The sequence below is a fragment of the Anopheles nili genome, chromosome 2 (assembly GCF_943737925.1).
Source record: "Anopheles nili chromosome 2, idAnoNiliSN_F5_01, whole genome shotgun sequence".
NCBI lineage: Eukaryota > Metazoa > Arthropoda > Insecta > Diptera > Culicidae > Anopheles > Anopheles nili.
This window is the reverse complement of record NC_071291.1, coordinates 26,449,322-26,476,328: the sequence shown is the minus strand read 5'-3', so window position 1 is coordinate 26,476,328 and position 27,007 is coordinate 26,449,322. Positions and strand designations below refer to the sequence as shown.

General features: G+C 49.7%; 2 protein-coding genes across 2 annotated transcripts; both read right to left on the bottom strand.

The window, feature by feature from the left end:
• Window positions 1-1,634: 1,634 nt before the first annotated feature.
• Window positions 1,635-25,975, bottom strand: LOC128730826 (uncharacterized). Its single transcript, XM_053823906.1, has 10 exons — window positions 25,880-25,975; window positions 7,433-7,597; window positions 6,608-7,351; window positions 6,287-6,532; window positions 6,006-6,234; window positions 5,766-5,906; window positions 5,412-5,548; window positions 2,437-5,346; window positions 2,172-2,366; window positions 1,635-2,101 (listed from the first exon to the last, which is right to left on the bottom strand). The coding sequence occupies exons 1-10, from the start codon at window positions 25,973-25,975 to the stop codon at window positions 1,985-1,987; spliced, it is 4,980 nt and encodes a 1,659-aa protein (XP_053679881.1). The 3' UTR covers window positions 1,635-1,984.
• Window positions 14,781-15,249, bottom strand: LOC128730827 (uncharacterized). The gene is made up of 2 exons (XM_053823907.1): window positions 15,135-15,249; window positions 14,781-15,050 (listed from the first exon to the last, which is right to left on the bottom strand). Exons 1-2 carry the CDS (start codon window positions 15,241-15,243, stop codon window positions 14,785-14,787), a joined length of 375 nt encoding a protein of 124 aa, XP_053679882.1. The 5' UTR covers window positions 15,244-15,249; the 3' UTR covers window positions 14,781-14,784.
• Window positions 25,976-27,007: the final 1,032 nt, after the last annotated feature.

Genomic DNA, 27,007 nt, shown 5'->3' with positions numbered 1-27,007 from the left:
AAATTGGTTAACATTCATATTAATATCCAGTGATGTGGATTTATTGGGCGTACATTTTCTCTTCTCAAAAATCTCTTTTTTTCACATTACGTTTACTCTTTCGCGTCAATCACTTGAGAAGCGAACAAAAAAGAGCATGTTTAGGAACGTTTTAAACAAATTCAATGATTTTTTGTTCAATAATTGCAACTCAAGTGAAACTTTCAACGACACCGGATGGGATCGGATACTAGTGGCTAACCTACCCTACACAGTTAGTTTAGAGGCCATACCGAGGACCACAAAGCGATAGCTTAGAAAATGTACAGCTCGCAGTAAAAGGAGTAAAACAGCTTCTTAAATGTAGTCGATAGTAAACATAACACAACAGTGTACGGAACGAAAACAAAAGAGTTGAAAACATTTGAAAAAGGACACAACGAACCTCGTTTTGAAGTCTGGTCATGAGCCCTGCTCGATACAAGATCAAGCGTGCACGATCCTAGCAAACAATTGCCACGTGTTTATACGTGGCCCCTTTTTATCTAAACTATGAAACAATAGCGATTTATGCGCGAATTGGAATACAAAGCGGGTTATAATAATTGTGTTAAGCTTATAACCTATGAAACGACGAATTCCTGATTAGCAATGCACACGGTTCGGATAAAACAGCGGTACTTCGAGAAATTGGACTACGTACACTTGAATAGATGACTAGACCAGAGAGAATGGATTGGTTGCTTGGTAACCTATAAATGTATGGCGTGTTGCCTTTTGCCGCTCAACGGTTTAACGTTTTACAAAACTCGGTTGCATCAGCTATTTACACTGCTCCGAAAAATCGTTTGCCCTTATCTGTTTCAGCCCCTTCGTACAAAACCATGCGGCACAAAGGGCGCCAGAACACACGCTACTCGAAGACACGGTGGATTTAGTTAAAAAGAGGATGCCGCTTACGTAAAGCTAACATAGAGTTGAAACGGCACGAATCGATAGAACAAATGGAATATTGCACTTTAGTAAAACAATTACAGGATTGTTAGGATCGCGGTTTTCAACCAGGAAGAGTGCTCCAGACAGAAAATGCTTCTCCTAACACACTCGTATAATTAGCCTAATATGTCCGTTGTGAGGGGGTGTCGTAACCTCGGTCGCGATACGATGTTGTTTTGTCCGGTACAAATTGATTCTATTGTTGGTAAATCCCCTAGAAGTTTTGTAACCTCAGTTTTAGCTAGCGTTTTATTTTACATTTTATTCTAATCCTAACGATACTAGACGATGATGGCGGTGATATCCCGTCTGCATGACTTGGGCTGTGAACGGGTCAAGCTACTCGTATCAAAATTTGCATTTCAACTCGCACGTGTTGCATGGCAGCGATTATCTCGCTAATCGCACAGAACACCTTGTTGTGAACGAAACCAACGAATGCGCGTTGCGAATTTTATCTCAGCATTTAAAAACGCCACTTCCGGCTCGTTGCCTTGCGTTGTGAACAAGGCGACTTCGCAAATGTTTCCGCCTAGCAAACGATACTCCTCACGATCTCTGATGATGTTGCTTATGGATAGTTTAATGTTAATGATATGTGATACAATGAAATGCGTTGCACGTGAAAACGATCGGCAAGTTTGTTAAAGACAGGCGATGAGACGACGTGGCGATGCGAAATGCATTCATTTCTGCAGTTTCCACAATACAAATGACGATGACACAGCGGGCATACTTGGTTAAAGCTCACACCATGGGGAGGTTGAACGAAGCAATATCAAATGCGCACGGCTAAATGACACGGGATGATGGGATGAAGCGCAACTACTAACTATGTGCAACGCGAATATAACACCAACGCTCCGTTCCGACATATACTACAGCGACCATCCTCGTGATATGTAGAGCTCTTCTCTCCTGGCCTGCCTGCCTGCATGCCACCTTGCCATGGGCTGGCAGCGTATTTGGATGACTTTAAGGCGAGAATGCTGGCTGACGGTGAAGCGCACTACTTCAGCCGCTGGGTCACATTGGCCAGCGCCACTGCAAACGCTTGCAGCGCCGAAAAAGGATACTGAAAGTCGAGCGTGTACGCGTTACCATCGATGCGTCCAAATTGCATAACCTGCAGGCGTAAAAATTAAGGATACAATTAGCAAGTTGCCCTGTGCGTCCCCCCAACCACAAACACACACCTGTTTTCCACGGAACTCGATCTGGAAGTTTTTCGCGGATTCTTGCGTTACACGCCCACCAAAGTCCAGCTGGTACACCTGGCTGTTTTCGTTCCACATCGGAGCCTTGTTGTGCATGACGAACTCGCGCCTGACGGGAGCCGGGGATTGCGAAAAGCTGGCTACTCCGTTGGGTTCGATCTTGCCACGTTTTAGCTGTGGGACAAAAAACAAAGAAAGTGATGAATGCTGGCCACCTTGTGTGCTCCGGATGCCAACTACTCACCTTCTGCCGGAGCTGTGCCTTCTGGAACGTCTCGAGGTCCCGGTACTGCTTAGCACTCGTGCTGCCACTGCTGTCGTCCGTGTGGTTGCTTGGGCTGCTATGGTTATGACTTCCGCTTCCGTTCTCATCGTCCGAGCTCTCAGCGTGCTGCTTTTTACGCTGGCGTCTGTTCAGTAGCGGTGAGTTCAGAATGTGCCTGATGGGCGAAGCGCTCTGGTGCCGTTTGCTCTTTTTACTCGGTGTCGGTGATGCCGGCGAGCTTCGAGCTAGCCGGGCTGGTGAAGCCGGTGGTGTGGACTGACGACCGCCATCTTCCATATCACGCCACCGACTAATCAGCCCACCCGGTCCGACATGTCCCGAAGCCCCCGGTTTAGGATCTTCCGTTTGGGAAGACGTCGAGGCCGTTCCCGTGGACGACTCACCACCATCGATCGACGACTCATTGCTCGGACCAGGACAGCTGCCATTGCGACGGTGTTTCTTGGGAGAATCCACGGAGTCCGCCTTACTTTGCCGGTTGTGTCGGGCAGCATTCCAACGCAACAAAATCGGTGTGCTCGTTTCACTCTGCGGTTTGCTCGAGTCCGCACTAGCGTCCGCTTTAGCTTGTCGGTTGCGTCGAGAGAACAGCGGACTGTCGGTGAAGCTCGTCACAATTCTAGCCACCGATCGGGACGGTGTACTACTGGATGGAGCTGGAGCTGGTGCTGAGTCGGTGGAATTGGCCACACTTTCGGTGCCGTTTGTGTGCGCGTTTGCAGTTGCAGTTGCTTGCTGGTGATGATTGGATGATGATTTTCGATCGAAAAACCCACCACTCCTGCCAGAGGACACAGCCGCACCATTGGAATCCTTGCCGTTCGAATGTTCACCATGGTGGTTTCCGCAGGCTGAGCGAATGTACTGTCCTAGAGTGGCTCGTTTCGATTTAGGAGGAACCTGCGGTGGTTTTGCAGCACTCACCGTATCGTGCCCATTCACGTTCGGGACCTGTGAGTCACTCAATGTGCATGACGCACCCACACCGATCGTGGGTTCCTTTTTTAGTGTCGCATCTGTTGTTTCACCCGACTGACCGGTGGTTTTACGGCATTTCACACAAACCGGTTCGGAAGAACTCACCGTCGGAGAGATCTGCTTACACTCGGCGCAGCTTTTTGGTTTTTCCTTTCGATTGAGTATCGGCGTTTTCGATCCACCCAGCCCAGACACACCCGGACCAAACTTGATGGGGGCGCCTTTCCGGCCAGCGGTGGCTCCTTTGGAAGCATTCTTCCCACCTGCCATCAGCTGATCGGACGAAGAGTACTCCGTCTCGTTTTCGGACAGCTCGTGCACCTTGGGCATTTGGCGGAACAGGTTGATTAAATCCCGGTTCAAGTTCGGCACGTCCTGCAGGATGTCCGAGCAGGAGTCGAGGCTTTTCGATTTCGCATCCACGCGCAGCTTCGTCGCCTGCCGCAGCTCGTCCAGGTTGCGTTTGTACTTTTTCTGTCGCTTTTTGTCCACCAGCACGAGCCGTTTGTACGGTGCATCGCGGCGCATCATCGAGAGGGCCTCCTCGCCCGGTACGATCGCCATGTTGTCGAGGTAACCCACGCTGCAGCTGCGCGTGATCGAGTCCGGTATGCGAGTGACCGTTCCGCCGGATGTTGTCGTCGAAATAAAGGGCATCATTGAGGCGACTGTCGGAGTACGGTGCATACCAGTAGTCGTTTCCGCTACAGGAGTTTCAAGTCCGTTACACTCGGTGGCACTCACTGGTACGGTTGTGGAACAGCTGGAAGGTGGAACCTGTGCCAATGCTGGAATGGCGGTGGTACTCGATGTACTAGGCGTCGATTCCTCGTCGATGTACTTGAGGTTCTGTTTTTTGGGTGTGTTTTTAGGGTTGCCGGCCTGCGAGTCCTTCCCACCGATGCCGTTCACAGATCGGTCAAGGTTGAGGTTCAAATTCAGCGGCATCGTGGTGTTCAACGAGCTGCGACCGTGATGGTGATCGGACGATACGAGCGCGTTCTTCACCTGAACCATACAGCCGATGTAGTCGGTGTTGCTGGAATAGCTCATCAGCGTCGTCTGGCCCGCTGGTGGACGGTCGAATATGATATCGCTTGGTGCTACGGCATTTTTCGGTGATTGAAGTGTCGGCACGGATCCTTCACAATACAGTGGACTGATGGCAACACGTGACTGATTGCTAGAGGCAGATGATGGCCGGCTAACGAGGCTGTATCCTATGCTCTGACGGGGTGGCGTCCTTGCGGCTGGAGTTGCCGAGTGTAGATCACTCACGATCACTACAGATGATTCCGCTCCATCGGTGTCGTCTTCGTAGGATTCAGCCCGTGCTAATGGTCCCAATCCGGGGACAGAACCACGTGCAAGACCACCAGCGCCCGAGGAACACCCGGCTAATGCCGATGGTTGATGTTGTTGTCGCCGAGGTCGGGATGGAAAGCGGTTAGGTCGAGGAGACATCGGTGCGATTGGAGGAGCACTTTCATTCAGCATCTTTCGACTGATTGCACCTGTCCCACTGGTGTCACGTGCGGACGCAAGCAACGATGGTCCGTGTGTGCCGGAAGCGTGGTGTTGCGAGTGATGCTGCGCCTGATGCATGTGTTGTTGATGGTGCATATGTTGCTGCTGCTGTTGCATTTGTTGCTGGTGCTGTTGATCCTCCTCGTCTTCGGAGAAAATGTTCGGATTAAAGTTTGGATCCGGACCGGTGGGGAAGTCATCCCGCAGCTCAGTGATAACTAGCTTCATCTGGCGGGGCTGCAGATGCAGTAGCGAGGTTTTGTACGTCACCTGGCCTAGGTTGGCAGGTAGGGTCTTTGCCAGACCGTGGATCTTGAACTTTGTGCCCCAGATGTTGGACGTCACTTCGACAAGTTTCACGTGCTGAAAGGGGCATCGCAAATGATTATTTGCTGGAAATTGTACGTCATTGTACGGATGCTTCATACCTCTGGAAGCGTGTCAAGATAAGCTAAATCTTCATTGGTTTCCGCGTTGTCGGAGTTTTGGTTTGGGGAACGATCATTACTACTTGGGTTGCGCTTTTTCACACCAGTTTTTCGTTTCCGATCTAACCGAGGGGATCCTAAAACGACACAAGAAATAGCTTCAACAAGGTGTTTAGTGTATTCTAAGAAAATATAAAACTAAATAAAATGTTAAAAAATTTAATTTTGTAGAAAATCGTATAATTTTTGTGAAATTTTGTGTGGAAAATTGAATGATTCTAAGCTTTTACACCAATCAAATGGAACGCGAAGTGAATGCAGTATAGATTGGTAATGATCGATAGTTCTACTCACGGCAATCGTCGTCGATGTCACTCTCGGAGCTATCCGATCGACCGTTTGTGCCGGTTGTCGAGTGACTCGATGTCGAAGAACTTTTCGTCGTAGTCGTGGTTGTAGTTGAATCGGATGAATATGTACAGTATGTGGAAACTTCTGCTTACCATGGCAAAAGGCGCGTTGTACGAGAATTCAACCAACGTAAATATTAGTTACGATAGAAGAAAAGGACACCGCTGAGCGATCGAAACTTACCATCAACCTGAGGATCGAATATCACAAATTCTGGCCGTATTTTGGAGGTCCGTTTGCCCTTCAACAGCGGTACCAGGCCGCCAAGAAACTCGAGATAGAGCGTATAGCATGTCCCTGAGCTTTGGTTGGAATCATCATCGTGCCGTATCATCGTACAGTGCAACCGCGTGGAACAGGCCGGCGGTCGGGATACAAACTCTCGTAGTGACTTTAAGTCCGGAACACAGCACTAAGCCAAGAAACCACACGAAAGGGAGGAAGTAGTTAGAAAACATTTGAGCGGCTAACCGGACATCACTTACCCGTATGGTTTGAGCAAACAGATTACCGATCAGCGCCTTTATGCGACCCGGTAGAGGCAGTCTTGGCAGTAACGCTTCCGAAGCCAGCGAGGTTTGCACCTTAAGACGACAGAACAACTGCAGGGACGCAACACGCCGCGAAACCCACGCAATGTGCACTTGCGTCCCCGTCGCAATGAAGATCCGCTTATCGTTGTGTCCCCAGGTGAGCGCCGACACCGGATACTGGGATTGGGAATAGAGTGCGAATGTTGTAATGAATGCACTGATCAGCTCTCCTGCGTTGGATTTACAACTTACCGTACTATTTGGAATTTTGGCGGTGTAGAGAAGATTGCCAGATTCGGTGTAGAACTTGAGTAGATTGTTATACACCGTAGCACCATGGATATCAGTCACGTGTGGGTTGCCCTGTTCGGTACCAGCGACGGCCAGCAGTTCCCGCGAGTTGCTCCACTCCATCACGATGCCCAGTTCGCCGTTCATGCCCGTGTGGATCTGGCTGGGCGTGATGTCGTCGTACGACTTCAGCAGGTAGATGTACCCGTTCTGGAAGCTAACCGCCAACACGAAGGTACGCTTCGATGCATTCGTCACGCCCGGTTCCGTGTCTTCGCCTTCCTCCATCTTGAACTTCTCGCAGGACCACGCCATCGCGGTAATTCCGACGTCCGAACCGAGTGGGACCTGCGACACCATCGCTCCGTGGACGTCCATTACGATGATCTGACCCTGGGTGGTACCGAAGTACACCTGCTGATCGTCAGGCGTCCAGATGCCGCACGTGATGGTGGCGTCTAGGTTCAGCATCGACGACCAGTACCGTTGACCGGCGACGGAACCAACTAGTACGAATCCATCCTGGTAGCAGATCAGCGCCATGCGGCCATCATGCGACCAGGAGAAGTGCGTCACCGGCGTGTTACGATCGTTGATCAGCTCCACGCTCCACCGGCCTTCGTACTTGATCCACACGAAGATGATACCGGAACTATCACAGCTCGCCAGCTTCTGGTAGGGTTCGTTCCACTTCACCAGGATGACCTGCGGATGGTTTCAAAAACAACGGATAAATCGTTTCATGCATCCCAGTGGGGCAGCTTGGTGGGTTGGAGCAACACTCACGTCGGATCGATGCCCGCGTAGGTTGTAGTTTGTTCGCAGCGGGTAGTCGACGTTTTTCTTGCAGTGTGAGGTCGTGAACGTGACACCGACGATTCCACGCACGTTCCCCGTCGCAAGCCATCCTTCCTGATAGTAGTTGGTACGGTTTAGCTTCCATCCTTCTTCCTGCAAAGAGAACCAAATTGAGCACGTTTAATAGCCGCGAGTTGAGTGCTCCTACTTCTCCAGTAATTTGCCAGCCCCCTAGTCCTTGCTCATCAGACCATGTGCAGATGTCGCTAGAGCATGCGACGTACGTTATAAGGTAAATGTCAGGCACACGTTTTTATTTCAACACAGCCAAAATGCCGAAGGTGAACGATGCCGTCAACAATGGTACGGTGTAGGGCGAGTTGGTGTCCTTGCCTCCGCAAGGCCTGTGATTGCAGTTACGTCCCATGCCGAGGTTTGAACCTCATTTTGTGAGCGTAATTTCCTCGACGCTCGATTGACAGCAAGCTGCACATGCACAGGCACACACATACGCATACACCCTGCTGAACATTGCGTGCCGTTGATATATTTCGCAACATTGCACGCACGTTTGCGGAGCATTTTCCGTTGCAGATATCCTTAGGAGCACGATTTTTCCTGGCCAGACTGCTTGCGCGGGTCGAGTCGGCGACAGCGTGAAGTTGAGATTTTCGGCCTAAAGAACCACGCAGGAGCAACTTTGCATGGAACTTCCTGGACCGGTACTCATCACACGGGAGGATGTATTTATTGTGCCCGTACACGAGAGCCAACCACGCCGTGCAGGGATAATTTGGGGCTTCATCGCGCGGATTCGGTGCGGCTCACAATAAAAATAGCATCGAATGGGCGACGAACGGCCGTGGGCGCATTACCGCAAGCAAATCGCAAAGCAGACGCAAGCTGCCAGCAATGACGATTAATTTACAAGCGTTCATTAATCATCGAACGACCGCCAGACACGCCAATCCGTCGGCCAACGAAGGTGCAGCCACCGGAACCAGTGTTTATTTAGCTATTTCGCCCACCAAGCCTGTCTGAGATTACCGAGAAGGCGGAATGAGCCCATGGCCCTTCTAGCGTCACTTTCTCTCAGTCTTCAATTGATTCTCGGTAATCGGTGCGCCAATAAAGCCCCATCCCTGCGTCCAGTGCAGGCAGGCGGCCATTTTCTAGCGCTCGATGTCCCTCATTGTGGTGTGTTATCGCAACGGAACCATGTCCTGCTCCTGATTGTTGGTCGAGAAAACATGCCTATGCGCCTGTCACTCTCTATCTCTCTCTCTCTCTCGCTCTCGCCCACTTGTATTTACGTAGGGATTTATAGTTTTACATTGTTTTCCATGCCGCTTAGGGCGCCCTCGACACCCGTCTCAACCTCCCCACCCTTGGCAGACGGCCTAATTTTGGGACGCGTTTGTTTGCTTTGCTTCTTCGTTTTGCTGCTCGTTTTGTTCATCCATAAAGTAAACGCGAGTCGTGTAAGGCAACTGTACGTCCCCTGCCACTCGGGAAGCATTCTCATTCCAGCATTCAAGCATTCGACCATTCGAAGGTCCTTCTTAGGGGCCATGGCAGCGGCGGCGACTGGTCTGGTGACCTACAAAAAAGAAAAACCGAAGGGCTTCTTCCGTCACATCCGCGCCGCGCGAAACGATGGAATTCCGTGGTGGAACCATTACACTATACCCTCGGCAGGACGGGGCGCGTCCTTGCGGGGCGGAAAAATCGATTAAAACATCCACCCCTGGCCCTTTGCGGTGATGTTAGCACGCGGGGCAGTTTTGCCGCCAGAACACGGTTTTGTCGCCACTTGGCCCCACCGGTGTGCCCGGTCATGGGGTGAGGAAATTCGATTTAGCCGCTATAAATAGGATGATGCTCCATAATGGGACACCGGCTCCAGCGTACCGATCATCAACAGCCCGCGTCTGGGCAAGGAACCGAAGGGAAGATGCGAAGAAAACCCTCAACCATCCCCCAAATGGGACAAAAGGCAGCAGCCCATCGCCGGCAAACGATAATCGACAGCCGGAAATCGTCCAGCAAACGTCTGCCCGTCGCAGGCAGGTGGACACGAACGGCGATAACAAAGAAGCTTTCAGCTTTATGGCCGTTGGTATGTGTGTGTGGGATCCGCTGGATTTAACCCGCCGAAGGATCGCGACACGCGAACGTGGACGGTGTTAATTTACCGGCGACAAAACCGGGTGCGCTGCAACTGTCGGCACACTTAATTGAAACATTGCTGATGAAATTGTGTCGCCAGTCTGCCTGTGCCGATGGAATCCTGCCAAAGCCACCGTTGCACTTAGGCAAGCTGGGAAAGTCCGGCGAGTTTAATGGCGCACTGTGCCGGTTTGGGAGGGATAAAAACTTCCTACTGCGGGTGCGATTATTAGAAGAGATGTGGCGATAACGCGCCTGGAAAGTGTCAGCGGGAAGTAGTTTGCTAAGGATAGCGAGCCTTTGCTTGCAGGTTAAAAAAGATATGCATAAAGCGATGAGCGAGCTTTCATTTACTGTTCCGTAAGAGTTTATTCAGATAACAAAACAAATCGGATCAGTTTTTAAGAATTATTTCGGAAAGTTTCTAATATTTTCTGTTCTTTAGGAGACAAAGGATGTTTCATCTCTGATATCTACATATACATAGAAACAAGTTTGGTACGATTTTCAAACGATCTCAGTCACTTGTAGCAGTTAATTTTCGTCAACTAAATCGATACTGATCGCCGTTTGACAGACTGTTTAATTGACCCCTCGTTGGCATCCCATTTCGGGGTTTAGACTAAAAAAACGTACAAAATACACAAATCCGGCACTCATCCAGCTGCCAGGCACGGATCGGGTGCGCCACAACTCCGATGGCCACATTATTCCTGCATCAGGTACATCATGCATCATGAGTCACCGTTCCAACAACAACCCACTGCGCCCGTTAGAAGGGCCCGTTGCATTGCGCAGCACCCGGTACCGATGGTTCGACGCTGATTAAATTGAAATTTATTGGCCGTTGTTTGTTTTGCCGTGGGGAAAATTTATTATCTCTACTTTTTCTACCACCCGGCCCACCACTGCCCTCGCCTAAGCCTCGTCACCCGAGTCGCTGTCGTCCGGAGTCCACCGCGAGCCAACGCAAACAAGGATCACGTGGCGCCATTTTCCGGACGGAATCGTGATGGCGCGCTCTCCCATCGCTCCTGACGTCCCCACGTCCCTGCCAAGAAGTGCCACACTCCTCGTACGAGTGTGTTGTCAAGTGATAACACGCCTTTTTTCCCGTTGACAGCAGCCGGTTGACCGCGGACCGGGCGAGTGGCTTGTGGGAAATGGGCAAGTTTGCCGACCGTGCCGGGATTATTTTCCATTATAAAATTTTCCACCTGACCCAGTTCTGAGTGTGGTCTAAGGGGTGCAAACGGGAAGAATGTGCCATGGAGTCGTGGGCCGGCGGGAGAAAAAGGAAATCGGACACTAGTACGTCGAGTTTCCGCCTGCGTTGGGCGAAAGGGTGATCTTTCCTCGCGCGGAAAAAGTTACCCAGTGCCAGTGCCCGTGGCTCGAGAATTCCAGGGAAATCGCTTTTTCTCGGCGCTGGTGCTTGGCCCAATCCGTGAAGGAGGCCGAAGAAAGTTCAGCCACCGAACGAAAAATGAGCTCTCGTTTGCAGCCACCGACGATCGGTACGGCTATTGAACGGGCTAAATTAATCTCTTTTTTTTTCGTGCCAGAGCTGACGGGACGAGGGATGCAATTGCGAAATTGAATCGTCACGAACAAGTCGTTAGAAAAGAGAGCGAGATTTAATTTTCGATTGCACTGGTGGATCGCTTCCTGGCTTCGAAGCGAGTTCTATCCTGGGACGTCGACGGGCGAGTCTATTCATACTTTATTCATACTTTATTCAATTATGATGAAATCAGCATTGGAACCGGTACCATCGAAGTGACCTATTATTACCACGCTGGGTGTAAGGCGATTGTGTCAGGAGAAGTGCATACAAATGTGCTGGAGTTAGTCCAGCGTTGAGCGCTCAGAGTAAGCCATTTCGTAAATGTTAACCAGTCCAATGATGAGTGAATACATACAAATGAATCATACAAAACCGCTAGCGACTTTCAACATAGTTTTCAATCAAATATTAATACACCTCAACCGTCGGTAGCATGACAAACGTTGAACCACCTGGAATGTAATATCCTCGAACGAAAAACCCTCGTGCACCGTCGGTTCGAAAATATAATCGTCTGCGCTGACGCAACGGCTCAATTTAGATCCCAATCCTGCACCGGCAATCCAACCAAAAGCTAAACAGAGGGAATTTCAAAGGTGATAGACAGAACCCACCACAGTCCTAGAAAACCACCGTCTAAAGGCACCGACAAACGCCGAACGGCCAAGCTAAAACATCAACCATCAAACAACAAATCCCTCTTTCCCGGCCAATCCGATGCAGATCCGATGCTCGACCAAATCCATCGTCCTTCGCGTTCTACCCGGTCCTGGTCGGAACACGGCAGAAACACACATAGAACCGCTCGTTCATCGCGCCCCCTGAGCTCGAATTTGCCTGCGAGGTTCCTCGCGCATAATTGGATTTTCATGTCGATGAGTTTTCATTCATTTTTTCTCACCCCCTCAGCGAAAAAAAAAATAAATATAGAAGCATCGCTCGCGGCGGAAAACTAAATCGAATGACCAGACGGGTTACCAGCTTTCGACTGATGGTGGTGGTGGTGGTGTTCGAATAGCGGCTTAGCTCCGAGGATATTCGCAGCATTCGCACCCTCGCAAGCATTCCCATTTGCCATCAGCCACCCCGGAAACATCAACCCCCGACAACGGTGCGATAGAAAATTTGAGCTAGACAGAGGCCACGGGCTCATATCCGATGCATGACTCGACTTGCCCATACTCGCAATCATCCCTGGGCACCTGCGGGACTCTTTTTTTTTTATTTTCGGCTGCCATTTTTCCTCACCGGCCTACAATGTAAGTGCTGCTTCCGTTTGGACTAGGGAAGCAGCTTGCTTCCGTCTTCGCGAGCTGACCGTCGTTACCTTGCGCCGTTACTCCCCCGTAAGGGCCGGTTACATTTTTTATCAATATCGATTTTCCATTTCGCCTTTCTCCACCACCCACGTACGCCGGTAAGACGCCTCCGGTGGTGGTGTGGTTGCGCTTTTCGCAGTGCTGCTAAATCGGGCAGCAATCATCGTCATCTTTTACCACGGCTTCGGTGAGCGGATTTCGCTAGCAATCGGTCGGTCGTTCATCGATTTTTGGGCGATGGGGAAGGTATTCGTAGGGCCTTTTTCTACGAATCCTTGCACAACCGCCACGCAAGATGCCGAAGCCGTCTTACGTCACGGAACCGCGCTTGAGACAATGGCGACCAATTGCGCTGACGAGAGTCCTGGCGGTATTGGCTCTGCCGTACCTAATGGCTATATATTTTGGCGACTCACATTTTGTGTACTCGAAGACCACAGCCTGAAGTAAGCGGTGCAGCAACGTTTTGATTAATTTGCCTCGAAAAACCGACACAATGTCAGGACGAAACGCGACAAAAAATCTCGTCTCTTTGCAATTCAGATGAAGAAACATTCAGACAAATGTCAAAACGCTCCAAAAAGGTTGCTTCCTGGCGAGACCATTTCCAACCCCAGCGTAACCTTTCTGCGGTTGGTTTGAAAAAGTGTAAAAGCCACATACACACAAACACGGGCCGGAGAAAAAAATATGAAGAGAAAACGTAGGTCATATTTCATTTTGCGGTCGACGTCGTTACCGCATCCTTGGAAGCAAACATCCCGACCGCATTGCCAGCCGAGCAGTTGATCGTCGCAGAATGCCGTCTAAGAATATATGAGCCAAGCGGGCGAGAATGTCGAGGCCAACGAAGCATGCGAACGTTTCGCGATTTATGCCGTGACCCACGCCAAACGCCGCCCCGTTTTTCCATGGCATAGGTATTTATTGGTGATAGCTACTTATAGAGAACACTGGAGGACGAATGGACCGACACCGGGCGTTCGATTGCACCTTCGATGCACCCGATTGGGAACCGCTTTTGGTAAGATCAATCGACGAACAGACGTCACGGCTGGCGATTGTGGAACATTTGCGGTAAGAAAGCTCAAATAGGGTGAAGCAGAAGCTTCACGACTTGCGCCTTTTTCGAGCTCTAACTCGGTCGGTGGGTTTGCTCGTAAAACGTGTTACGTATATCCTGACGCGTTGGTAAAAGGAGCACGTAAGTCATGTCGTCTTGGCTCATCCATTTTGCAACGAGGCACCGCGGCCGCAAGGATGGAAGGAGTTCCCCATCATAAACTATTGTCAAGCAACGACCTGCCCACGGAAACCTACAAAAACTCCATGAACTGCTCGCTGCCAATGAACTTGCTGTACGTGAATGCGGCTGCATTGTTGGAGCTAACCGCAATTCTAACAGACCAGCACACCTGGATCCCATCCGGAATGAGTAACTCTCGTTACGCCAACCCGTGTCGAAACCTCCCGTGTGGAGGTGGAGCACTTTTTAAATTGCTTTCAGAAAGCTTTCCACCGAACCGGCTTTGGACGCGTGTTTCAAACTATTCGCGAAAATCAAGTAGAGCTACCCCACGCGCGCTTTACCGACCGATCCACGGAACAGGCAATCCAGAATTACGAGGTGGATCAACGTCGATATAGAGTTAATGTTTAATCAGCAGAACTTGCTCTCGCTCTCTCTCTCTCTCTCTCTCGCTTGATGTACGGTTGTACTGCCGTGGAGCGAGCACCTGACAGAGCTGTGAAAGGATGCTGGAAAAGGAAACCATGCTGAGTTTTACGTGAGTATCGCTGAAAACGAATGGATTAATTATGACGAGCGAGTGGGTCGCCGGTTTGGAAAAGTTTCCAAAAACTCGTGGAGGATACTGTTGACGCGGAATAATGTCCCGATCGGAAGCATCAAAATGGCATTACGCGTTGGATTACGTGCATCAGTAGGCAGCTTTTCGCGTGCCAGCGGGCGTCAGTTTGAGATTAGATAAAAGCATGGTTTACTTTGCGCCAAACTTGTAAGAAATTACCTTATGAATGAATCATGAGAAGGGGCTCAGTATGTTAAGCTATTAGCGGATTTTTGCTCAATGTATGATGATCAAAAAAGCATTAGCTTAGTGTTGTGGCATTCTTCAAAATCACATTACGCCAAGGTACCAAAGTGTGATAAGATAACAAAACAGATTGCTATCTAACAGCATTGTTTCGGACGTGGATTTCAAAAATGAGGTTTAAAGTAACCAACCACAGCGTTTATTGGAAGCTCGTGTGACATTCTGCCATCATGCCCAGTTGAATCCGTACACACTCAAAGTGACGGTCATCTCCGTGATAGGTTGCTGACTGCGCAACGTCGCCATGAAGTGTGTTTTGGTTTCACCTCCGGGAAATGAAAACGAGCACGAAGATAGCGACGGAGCGTCTACACCTCCGTACGTAATCTCTTGGTTCAGCAGCGGGCTGGTCTTGTAGTCCAGTAACACTTCCAGATTTTCCGGGCCTTGGCTGGCCCGTTTCGTAACCGTGATTGTGTGCAGCAAATAATCACCTGGAACACCATGGCCGGAAAATGCGAGGTGAATTTAAACGGATTTAAACCACTCCCCTCGAAAGTTTGCCCTTCAACTCCTACCTTGAACTCGTGTGCCTCGACCAAAGCTGCACGCCGACGTAGCTCTGGGAAAACCACTGACCATCAAAATGGCCGCCAGGGCCAGGAAAGATGTATGCAAAAGTTTCATTGTGCACTAACGAACGCACGGACGACGGCTAACTGGAGCCGCTTATGATCTGTTTGTCCAACCAAAACATCCAGAGGCACCTTATCTTATCACTCTTATCGGTGCGATGGTATTGATTGCGAATCGCTAGGCAACGGGGCTTACTAATCAGACAATCAGACTGTCAGATTGTCGTGCGCTTACGCGTCACGTTTGGTGGGTGAATTAGTCACGAACCGGAAACAAACCGGGCTTACGGGCGATTACAAAACTCGCGTAACACGATGTTCTGCATCTCATCCAGCGCAGAGAAAACATACAATTTATCAGAACAACCGCGAAAGCAGCGTCGGAGTCGGAAAATGCCGGAATCCTGCCCTTAAGCCGGTGTACCAAATTTGAACTGGGTCGAACGATTGCCGATTACTTACGTAAATAAACTAACCACATCATGCTTTCGGTATCAACGGCCTCCAAATCCCGAGGCACATCGCCTTTTAACCAGGCGTTCGGGCGAATAAAACTCCATTCGTTAATCCTTTTTGCTTTCTTCCAACCGACCGGGACCGGGACGGGTCTCGTGGGACTCTAATGCCGGTCCAAGGGATGATGATGCACGGTTGATGGGAATGAAAAGTGGCCTCCAGCGGCATACCCGACGGCGTACGGTGTCGTTTTGCGGTTGAGCATGGAGTTTCATTCGGCTCAACGCCGTTAGCCAATCCGGGCATGGGTTCCGGGTTTTCTGTATTTTGGCTGGCTTTTTACCATAGAAATGAGCTTCGTTACACGATCCCATACCTTACTACATCATGTGGCGAACGTGTTCGATGATGTATTTGCATAATATGCAAGACGCTTACTTATGGAGATGTGGGGGAGCATTAATATTCGGTACGTTTTGGGACGCCATTTTCATCTCATTATGCTAGCCGTTACAACATTGCAACGTATAGCCATTTGACTTTTATTCCGTATGACCCGAAGGCGTCTGGAACACGGAAATATCAACCATTTTGTGTTACTTCTTGGGGTGGGGCAAAAGATAACGAACATGTCCCGTCGACAAAACCCGATGCAGTAACTTCATTGTTGCACGTGCTCTGCCGCTGACCGGTGGACGTTTAATCTGTCAAGCAACCGGGTCCATTTTATTGCAAACTGCACACAAAAGCGCTCCATAAAATGGATCTCCACCGCAGCAGCACCGTTAAAAGAAGCCATTCGAATGCATTCCAGATGAGCTGCAGGGTGTGCAGCAATAGACAATGTGTCTACAGTTCCACAATCGGCGCTCTTTCGTTCCGGATAGCAAGCGGGCTCGTTTCCGTGTGTTTGACAGTGTTTGCCCGCATCGGGGTTTTTTTTTATTTGCAATCGAGGAAAAACCAAGCAGCTCGAAAGAATAGCTCTTTTTGGCATCACGTGTCTGCGAGTGACAACTTTGTTGGTGAAATAGAGGTTGCTTCAGAGCTTCATGGGAGGAAGCTCTCGTTGGACATTCCGAAGCGTCATTTCCCTTTGGCGTATGGCTGCAAATGAATGAAATTTTGTCTGTTGTGGTTGATTCTAGATAAACATCTAGCCGCTGTTTGGTAACAGCTTCCACGCCAATCGGCAATGGCAATATTATTATAATTGGCGCTCGTCCCGCCGGAGAGGCCGGCTATCTTTGCACAGATTTGCCATTTTTCAACGATTCCACTTTCCCTACCGAGCGATCGAGAGGAGGCGAATAAAAAAACACAATAAAAGAGCCATCTAACGAAGCTAGAATCCGGTCCGGATGTGTGTCAAGCAGAACCAGGGTACGAGCGGGAGAAAAGTGAAAGTCCTGCCCCCGACAACGCTCGGCGCTTGGGCGAAGAAAATGTCCTGAATAATGTGCCCATAATGGCGAGTGGAAATAGTGAAAAGTTCATCGGGGCGAAACGATGTTTATGTTTTCATAACTCACAACGCCGTGTGGCGGAGTTGTGAAGGAACGTGAATGAAAAAAAAGAAAAAAAACGGGCGTACCCAGTCGCGAATCACTACGCCAAGAAACCGAGAACGATTCAACCGGCAAGGACGTGTGCGCATACACTGCTCGAGGGTGCAGAAAAAACAACAACAACAAAAAATAGGACAAAATTCTTGGCCCAACCGTAGAACCGTAGCGAACGTCTTAGCTTCGCACCCTAGCCTGGGTGCCGAGCAGGACGATGATTCATCTCCCGGGCAGATGGCACACTCGAGCCGTAGGAGCTAGTTTTCCAGCGTTCTCGAGCGTAGAGCGAGTGGGCGAAATGGGGAAAGAAAAACACGCTGCAAGATTGATGACGAATTGTTCCGAGCGCCACGGCCAGGCGTTGAGAGCGGCGCAGGACCAAAACCGGCGACAGCGACCGGCGGCTTTGTCAACATGAATTGACCTATTTTGAAAGGAAGTTGCAATATTAACGAGGGGTTACGGGTCGTACAAGGCGAAGCTCTTTACCGAGAAGGGGTGGATAGATCCGTCAGCTGTTTCAGCAGCTTCTGACATTCGCTCAATATCGTTTGAGAGGTTTTTTTTCCCTCTTCTGTTAATACCAGGCAAAAAATAATAACCAACCCCAAACCGACCGAATCGGGCGACCGAAAGCCTTCAAAGAGCCCATTAATTCGAGCTCATAAAAGCGAGGCTTTCATTTCCTGGCTTTTCCGCTACTCGGGGAAAACTTCGGGTTATGAATAATTCTCCATTACAGCAGGAACACAAAAAAAGCGGGGTGCAAATGTTCACCTTCGCGGCTGAACATTAGCACGTCGACAACCAACGCGCAGCTGCGAGACTGAGGTCGAACAAAACCGGATGCACTTGCGAAAGGGTGGTTCTGGTTTAATTGAACACATTTCGCTCAATTTGCTGAATTTATTATCACCTCGTTACGGGGGCCACTGCGGTGGAAATGGAAATTTAATTACTTCCTAATTCACAGTGTTCTTTCTGAGGCTGACTGAAGTAGGCTCGATTGCGAGATGTGAAATAAAATAAAAACTTACTTTTGGCAATTGCCTTTTCCAGTGCCAATGTGTATGGAAGTTTACCTTTTTTTCTGATCCAATCCGGCACACAGAAGCACCGACAGGAGCACATTCATTTTAGTATGTAACTGTAATTGGTGCTCCTAAAATGCCACGGAAGCTGTATTCCTCCCTTTATAACACGGGGTCCTTTTTTTTGCTTCATACATTCGCTTTTATATATTCACCCGTGTCGGAGTTTTTAATCCTTGCCCCTCTTTTATTGCGCCACGATTTTTTTTCTCCGCCTCCGCAATCCTAACACCAACTCAGGACAGGCATGCATGCGGGCGGAATTGTTGCCGGAAAAGCTAATAACCCCACCACGGGTTGCGAACGCGCCCTCGGGGCGTGAAAACGGAATGTCGGTCGAGGTTCGAAGATTGTTTGAGGCATGCTCGCGATCATCCGAGTCACGTTCCTGCCCTGCCAGAATGCCGATGCCAGAAAATTGCTCTCCTTTCCGCCCGTCGGTGGGCTTGGGCGTTTTCCACCTGTTCGCAACCACGACGCAGACTCATACACACACACACACACATCCACTCACATGCGCGGGCGGGGTATCGGATTTCGGATGAAACGCTTCGAGCCTTGCTCCACCCACCGCGCTCTGTATGCTTTTATGTTTTGCCTGTGGCCGACTTTTCCAGCGACCGCGACTGTTGTTGTCAACTTTATTTCGCCTCATTTCGGTACCGCTGGAGGAGCGGAAGAAGCCAGAAGCCAGAAAAAGCAGACAAGAAAGGCTGGAACGCAGCCAAACAAGGCGTTGGTGAAAGTGATGGAAAGTGGAGATTGTTGCTCGCTTGCGCCCCCACGCGCTCCCGTTCGGTGTTTCGTGAAAATGGTGAATTAATTCATTTTTCATTAACAGAGCCAACCCACGGGCGAGGTGAAACAGGGTACGGCACGGAAATGGCACAAAAAACACGCTGTTTTACCACAGTGTCGAGTTGTTGATGGCAACCGGAAGCTTCCGTCCATTTTGGTGAATAATTTACCACACGACGGTTGGCAATTAGTAGATGAAAGGCAAACGAACCGAGCGAACAGCTCATTGGAACAGGAGCCCAATTTGGGCGAGCAGATCGTAACAGAAAGGAGGGATTTTCTCCGACAAACCGATGGATGGAAAATCGTAACTGGACTTATGCTCTGCAAGACAATTTGCGTCCATGAATTTGCACTCCCCAACACGGGCAAAAAGAAACAGCCTTTTTTGCCTTCTTTTGCTTCACCACTTATCTGCTCACTTACGAAGAAAATGGCGTCGCAGAGAGCCCCGTTTTTAGTGCGACGTCTCGCAAGATAGTCGCGTTGAAGATAATTGAATGAATCATGAGTTAATCTCGTTGGCAGAACACTTTTTCCCCATAAAACCTATAATTTTCCGTCCCTCCGTCGTGTGGCTCCATCCACCAGTACGCTGACAAACATCGAAAGCAATTTTCCTTCGCACACACCGTGCTTGTCAGTCCATCACCGCGAGCGACATTTATGGACAACGACGTCGAGCCGTTCAAACCGGTGGTACGCGCAAGGGATGATCTCACCTTTACGCGAAAGGGCCATCCTCCAATCCCACTCGATCCGTTTCCTGGCACCAAAACGAACCGAACCGGCTGGCGTGGTGTGCTTTGCCGTGCCGCAAAAAGAAAAGTGCAACCAAGTGGCGTCGGGACGGTGGCGCGATTTGCCTTCGCCTGTTCGCAAGCCGGTGGCAAGAGAATCGATGAAAATATTACACCCGGATTCCATGCAACCCGGCCGCTCGGAGCCGGGCGGATACCGACGGCACAAATTCAGCACGATTCGAAGTCATTTGCAGTCGGCACACTCGGTACTCGGTGTGGCTCAAGGATGGGGTTGCCGGGTGCTTCCAAGGACTCTGGGTGTGGCGATGATGTAATGGATTCTTTTCTGCCGTTCCGATTCCGGAAGGCTTCGCGGCCCCGGAACCACACATTCGGTGTCTAGCTGTATGCATAACTACGGGTGCAAAAGCTCGACCATGGCGCAGTACGGGGCTCGAGGCAACGGAGCTGCTGAATAAGTTATTCCTAGCCGGCCCGAGAATGGGTGCACATGAACCGAAGACATCCACATCGGATGGAGGACAATCAACAGCCAACCTCGGGCTCGATTGTAACGATTCCTTTGCCGACTCCACCACCGAAGGCTCCATCTAGCTTTGTCCACCTTCCTTACAGGCGAAGGAGAACCAGCTCACCTCGTTGGTTGGTGAAGGTTTCTTTAAGTCCTGCTTATGCCACCGTTACACCGGACGCTATCGGCTAGACAGGCAAACGGGTCCTGGACGCTTGCTGTCAATGTTAGAAAATGACTGCACGGTAATGATTCCCCGCGCCGGACGCTGCTGCTTGGGACGATGGACTTTTTCCGGCTTTCCCGTAAGCACTCGACTGGAAAGTATCGCTCCCCGGGCGCACGGAACCACAAGGCCGGGTGGGGGCAAAAGAAACCTTGTAATGCCAAACGAGCACCGTGGACGCAAATGGTGTGAGTCCGTTTGGTAAATTGAATTGAAACCAACCCAGGGACGCGAGCGAACGTGTCCCGCCGCAACCGATGGAGATAGACCATTTTAATAATTTATGGCAAATAATTTACAGCACAGCTCCGCACGGCAAGCTCTCCCATGGGCCGAAGCTCATGAGACCGACCGGATGCACACGATACGGGGGTGTGCTTACAACCGCTGCAAATTGATGATCAGTCAAGGGTGTGATGGATTACTTAGGAGCGCGGTTGCACGCGCAGGATCGTGGGCAAATGGGTGAAAATGTCCTCCATCGGACGCTCGCTCGAGGTGCGGTTTTCGTAGGGGAAATACCCAACTAATGCCAAGCGATTCTATAATGCATAGGTCCTTATTTTAGCGGCGACAAACGAGCATCGTACGCTGGAGCACAAGAAGTGTTGTTTTTGTGAACACACGTACATGATGTTCTGGACCATTAAGAACAACAGCGCTATCAGCGAGTACAAGCCATTAGCAACTCAGCAGTATGATTTTCACGTGAAAAGGATACGAAAATTGACGAGAAAAGGATTCAAACTTCGCTCATAAGACAAAGGAAGCCACTCAGCACATTCGCGAGCCCATAAATCAAAGAATTTCCATAAATTTACACGAAACAAAATATAAGCTAAGACGAAAAACTTGTACTGCCTTGCATCATGATGCAATCTAAGCTACACCTTTCCAGTCTTCCCGAGGACTTGACAGTAGAAGTTCGACGCATTATGCTTGTTATAAATGAATGCTACGCCAGCGGATCGGTTTCCAATTTCATAAAGCATTCGGCGGCTGCTGCAACCTCCTGCAAACCGGCATCGCCGGCGTTACACAAGTGGTTCGCATTCATTACGTGTCTAGTCGGTGTCATTGTTTACCGCAAGAGACCGGCTGGTGTCCTAGGCGAACACGATGAGATGCAAATCGTCCCCTTCCGACAGCTCGCAACACTTCGTAACACACCCAATTCTACCGCGCAGCTCCGGTAGGCGGCTGTCCTCGAGCGGATGGACGATCCACGTCAGAGCCGACGGTGGTTCCACTCGATACGCAGACGGCTACGGCCAGACAGACTGTTTGCATAGGCGTCCCGCTTCAACCACCGGTGTACATTCCGGAACACTTGGCACTCGATGTTTCCGGACGGAGCGTGGCGTGGCTGGGAAGTTAGCGAATAATTTTCCTAATTTGCACACACACACACACACACCCCAAGCGGGAAGGGGCAGTCTGCCGTACCCTGGGAAGGGGTCCTGCGAAGGCAAACAACCACGGGGTGCGGTTGTTGGGGTTTCTTTTACAGCTTGACGCCACGCTTTCAAGTGCAGTCGCGCGTACCTTCGAGGTGCTTCTAGCGATAAGGATTACTTCGTTAAAATGGGGAGTAGAAAACGCGTTTGAAAAATTCTTCCGCCCTGCCGCAAGGCAGCCCGTAACGAGGCACGAGGGATTTTTTGCGCAACGATGATTAATACTCATGAGTGAAGCGCATATTTCTGGGCGGGTAAGAGGGTCCACCTGAGATTCAGCTCCATTCGAGGAGCAGCAGGAGCAGTAGAGTTGAGGTGTACTTGACGCTTGTTTTACCGTGTTTCTATCAGGGCACGCGGAGGCGTAGGGATACACTTCAATCACATCGCTTGGGCATTTGTTTGCCACTCTCAAACCGTTATGAAAAGGGGCGAGTGGAAACGCTCTCGTTATCGCCGGATACGAAGGGCATCTGCAAGCAGCGCATTTCCTGTCGATGAAAGAAAACTGCATCTCGGCAGAATGAAGTGGTTTTTCGCCCAACAAGGGTGACGATTGGTGTACGATTTTCATCGTCAAACACAAAGCAGCTTTGCAATCCACAGACAGAGGGTTTTGTGAGAAAGGTGCCGCTAACATGTAATAATTCCGCCGAAACGAAACATGTGGCGAAATTGCGAAATGTTGTGCCAAATGTCCTTGCGCTGTTTGCACCCATTTACCGCATCATCGTGTAATCCGATTAGAACCCAGCCTAGCAGATACTTATGACTTGAGCTTGGGACATGTTTTCACCCAAAATTGTAGGAAACGGCTGCTTGCGTATTGTCGTGTAATTCATTACATAACATCTTATTCCAGCAAACTCGAAGGTCGAGTGTCGGGTTCTAATTTTAATTTCATTGGAACTAATTCTCCACACAGCTTATTGTCGCAGGTGTACGGGGAAAAACGACTTCACGGACCATCCATCAGTGTGACGATTGGATTTCTTAATCATCCGTTACTTGGCGGGTTTCACGTCTGATATTGGCATTAAGCCCAGACAGGTGTAATGACTTTGATACTTGGGCGCCTAATTTCCAATTTCTTCTACACGTAATGCTAGCGATACATTGTGGTTGATTTCGATGCACTGCTTTGGATTCAAAATGAAGACCCAAGATAAGAGGCAAGAAGTGAGAAGTGAAAGATGATTAGAAGGTTTTCACGGAGAGCAAATCCAAACACGTCGAGGAAACATTTACTTCTGGGGGACTTCAACTCTCATAGGGATTGGGGAAGCACACAAATAGTTGCACTAATTAAAATACGGCCTGGGCATCACTGAACAAAAAAAAATTTACCTCTAAGGGGATGTAAAATAACCAACAATCACTCGATATCCATCACCATCACTAGATGCTTAACCTACAGTAAAGGTCAGTCAACCTTTTTTATTCAATTATACCGTCGATCGTTGCAACCGGAAGGTTTTACTTGCTAGATAAGCCTCCGTCCAATGGCGGGTGTTTTCTCACTGCCATTCCTTTGCGGAATCCATACAGCTTGACCTTGGCGGATATTTGCGTAACCTTCACATCGCTTAGCGCCGTAAAGAATATGTGTTTCCCGTCCCATGGAAAAGACACGCCGTACGAACACGAGGGTACCGAACCCTCCAGTTCCACCCGGGTATACTCTTCGTCGAGGTCTGGATCAGCGTTGTACAGGATGACGATTCCCAAGTTTTCCGGTTCGCTTGACGTTTCATTCACCAAGACCACTTCCTCGAGCAAAACGTCACCTTCGCATGTGCGATAAATGAAGCGTCTATATCGGTTCGCTTGAAGAAATCATTGCTAGAAGGCTTACCAGGAACACGTTTGCTTTGAGCGAAGTTACAATCCGCAACGACGAATGGAACCGTTACCAGCGCGAGCCAAACGAGGACGATCGATCTGTACATGGTTGCGAATTGCTAACGAAGAACTGTTGTTGATTCGCCGAACCACGTTTGAAGCTCATTGAAATTTAGCCAAATGAGCTCTTTTTTTGGCAAATCATTAACACAGCAGAACCGTGGCCATCTGCCGTCTTATGTAATACAACTCGGTTAACGCAAACGATCACCAACACCAACGCTACCGCACATTTTTTATGGACTTTATCAGCGTTGATTGGGTGTTTTTATTACATTTAGATGCAGAGAGGTTATCAACCTTTTATTTTATTTCGCAAACGGTCTTCTTTTAGTAGACGTAATTGAGAACAGTTTAGTTTAAAAACGCCAAACGGGGTACCAAAAGGTGTAGTTAAAGATCGAGAAAAAAATCAAAGACCTAAAAAGTCTTGTCATCATTTCAAGCATCAACTGTGCTGGGAAACATTCCAAATTTAGGTACAAATTGTCCTTCTTGCACTTCTTTATTGGAGGGAGCATTGGAGGAGCTGATCAGAGGTGGCATCCATGATGCACATCCCATTCCAAACAAATGCACTTAAACTTTCAGTTCACTCGAACCGCAACTCCATCGCGAAAGCCATAGATCTCCAGCTTAGCCGACAGCTCGGTAACGTTTGAGGAGCTTTCCATTGTAATCTGGACGGTATTATTGACCCTCGGAAGAGGTATTACGATTTGGCAACGCGGCACTGAACCAACCACTTTAAATTGTGTTACCTGCTCGTGGAACTGTGGGTCTGCACGATAGGTGACGTTCAGCACCAACCGCTTCGGTTCACTTGCCGTTGTGTTTCGTATGATCAGGCTGTTGATCAGGGCATCACCTGCCGGAAAATTGAGGATTTTATGCTGAGATGCATCAATTCAAGACAGCCTTAAGAACAACGCTTACCGAAAACTCGGTCCCCCATGGCCACGTTGCATACTCCAGCAACTGTGGGCACTGCAAACAGCGCCCAGCAGATAAGTACGACTGCTCTACCCATGGTACCGGCTTCTAAATGACTGAACGAGAACGGATTCGCCATCGTGCCAAATGCTAATCCAAAACCATACGGTACAAAATTACGACCACCTCATCAAGACACTATCAATTGAAGTAGGGGCGTTTTTTGCCATTGGCTGTGATGGAACGTAAAAAAATAATCACCAAGCGATGGAAGGAAGTGAATACTTCTTTTGAACCTATTGTGCATTTACACGATGGACTTTGGGTTCGCAAAAAGGCTCATTCGTGTTCCGTTGGGAATTCCCTTCGGTTTGAGAGAATAATACAAGGACCTTCAAGGACAATGACAGGCTTCAATGTGCGGTCTCTGCGGCTCTGAACGGCAAAAACGGCGAACCGTGCACAATCAAACGTCCAATTAGCACCCGCCAGTCATGCGTTCGTTCGCCTTTCTTTTCCCCATTTTGTAATTGTGCGCACGGTTTCTGCACGCGGATGAGAATCGTTTCGTGTTTTACATCTAGATACCTTAAAAAGCGAGCACTGACTGGGAGGCTAAAGCCATCGCCGTTCGTACTTGAGCACGTTTACCGCGTTTCTAGTGGAAGCGGTAGTTTGTGCACTTGCCATTCGTCAGCAAGAAAAAAAAACCCCACGGCGACGATCCATTTGGAGCACTTACGTGTGAAATCCGCTCCAGGACACTCACAAGAACGAAGGACGTGGGGACCCATTAAAGGTGTGATTATGGTAGCACAATTATGTCGCATCAAGAAACATATTTGTTCGTTAGGATGCATATATCAAGTAATATTTATCAGCCTTCAAATGTGAAACAAGCGAAACAGCCAATAGATGAGGCTTTGGGAAAAGAAACGATCAATAAATAGTCGCATTCAGGACGTTCTTTACCCATATCACTTACCTCCGGTATGTCATCCGGCACCTTGCCCATCCAGGACAACGACAGTATCGGGCAGTCGCATCTTGTGTTGGAGTTTTTCTCAAAATGCAAATGCATGTTGCCGGCCTCAGCTGAGACGGCTTGCACTCGTCACGGGCAGGACGTCTCGCGGATTCTCGACGCTCACGACGACATGCACGACGACTCGCACCGGAACCACTCACTCTGTTCACCCGAAACACATCCGCACGCACACAAACACTCACACACGCAGCTTGCACTACTTCCTGTTGGTTTGCTGTGCCCAACACTGGCCTCACCTCGCGAGACAGATCTACAGTGCCGGCACGTCCCACCGTGGGAAATCGAAGAGAAAGCGAAAAAGGAGAGCCGGGGGAAAAGAAAAACGAAACAAACGACTATGAACCTGCGGATTCGTTTCACACTGTGTCACCGACCGAGTGACGAGGACGACCGAGATTTCGAGCTGTCAAACGCCACGCCAACGGTTACTGCGATGGCCGCCCGATAGCACCTGCCATTGTTTCATCTGTTGATCGGTGGTGGTGTGCCATTATGTCACGTTTTGTTTATGCCCGAGCCGCGTGGCGGATCATTATCGCTTCCGATTTTCCCACGTTCCGTCCCAACAGGATCCCACACGGTGGATCCCTTCACCGCTAGCTGCAACGCATCCTAGACGCAAGGTTAACCTATGCGATTGGCAAACATACACTTACACACGCGCGCGCGAAAACATCCCCCTAGCTTGGTCTTTCCGGGTCACCCACGCGTCCGTTTCTCGGGGGGAGGGGGGACCTTCAAACAAAAAAGCAAACAAGCAAAAGCAACAACTAGAAAAAAAACAAACGCGCACCTATTTTCGGCCCAACGTCGCGCTAAACGCCAATGTCAAGGCGCGACACGCGGGTTTACTAGCGCGATGGCGACTATTTTCGCGTCCGATCGCATCCGAAAACCAGATGGTACGGTGTGCAAGGGCCAGCTCTAGTGCCGCTTCTGTGGTGGTCGTTTTCTGCGCCACAACGAACGCCCGGTCCTGCCCATGGACAACATTAACGTCTGCCAAGGCAATACGAATTTCCATTTCGTGTTTTTCCGTCGCCCTTCCCGAGCACTCCCACGCCG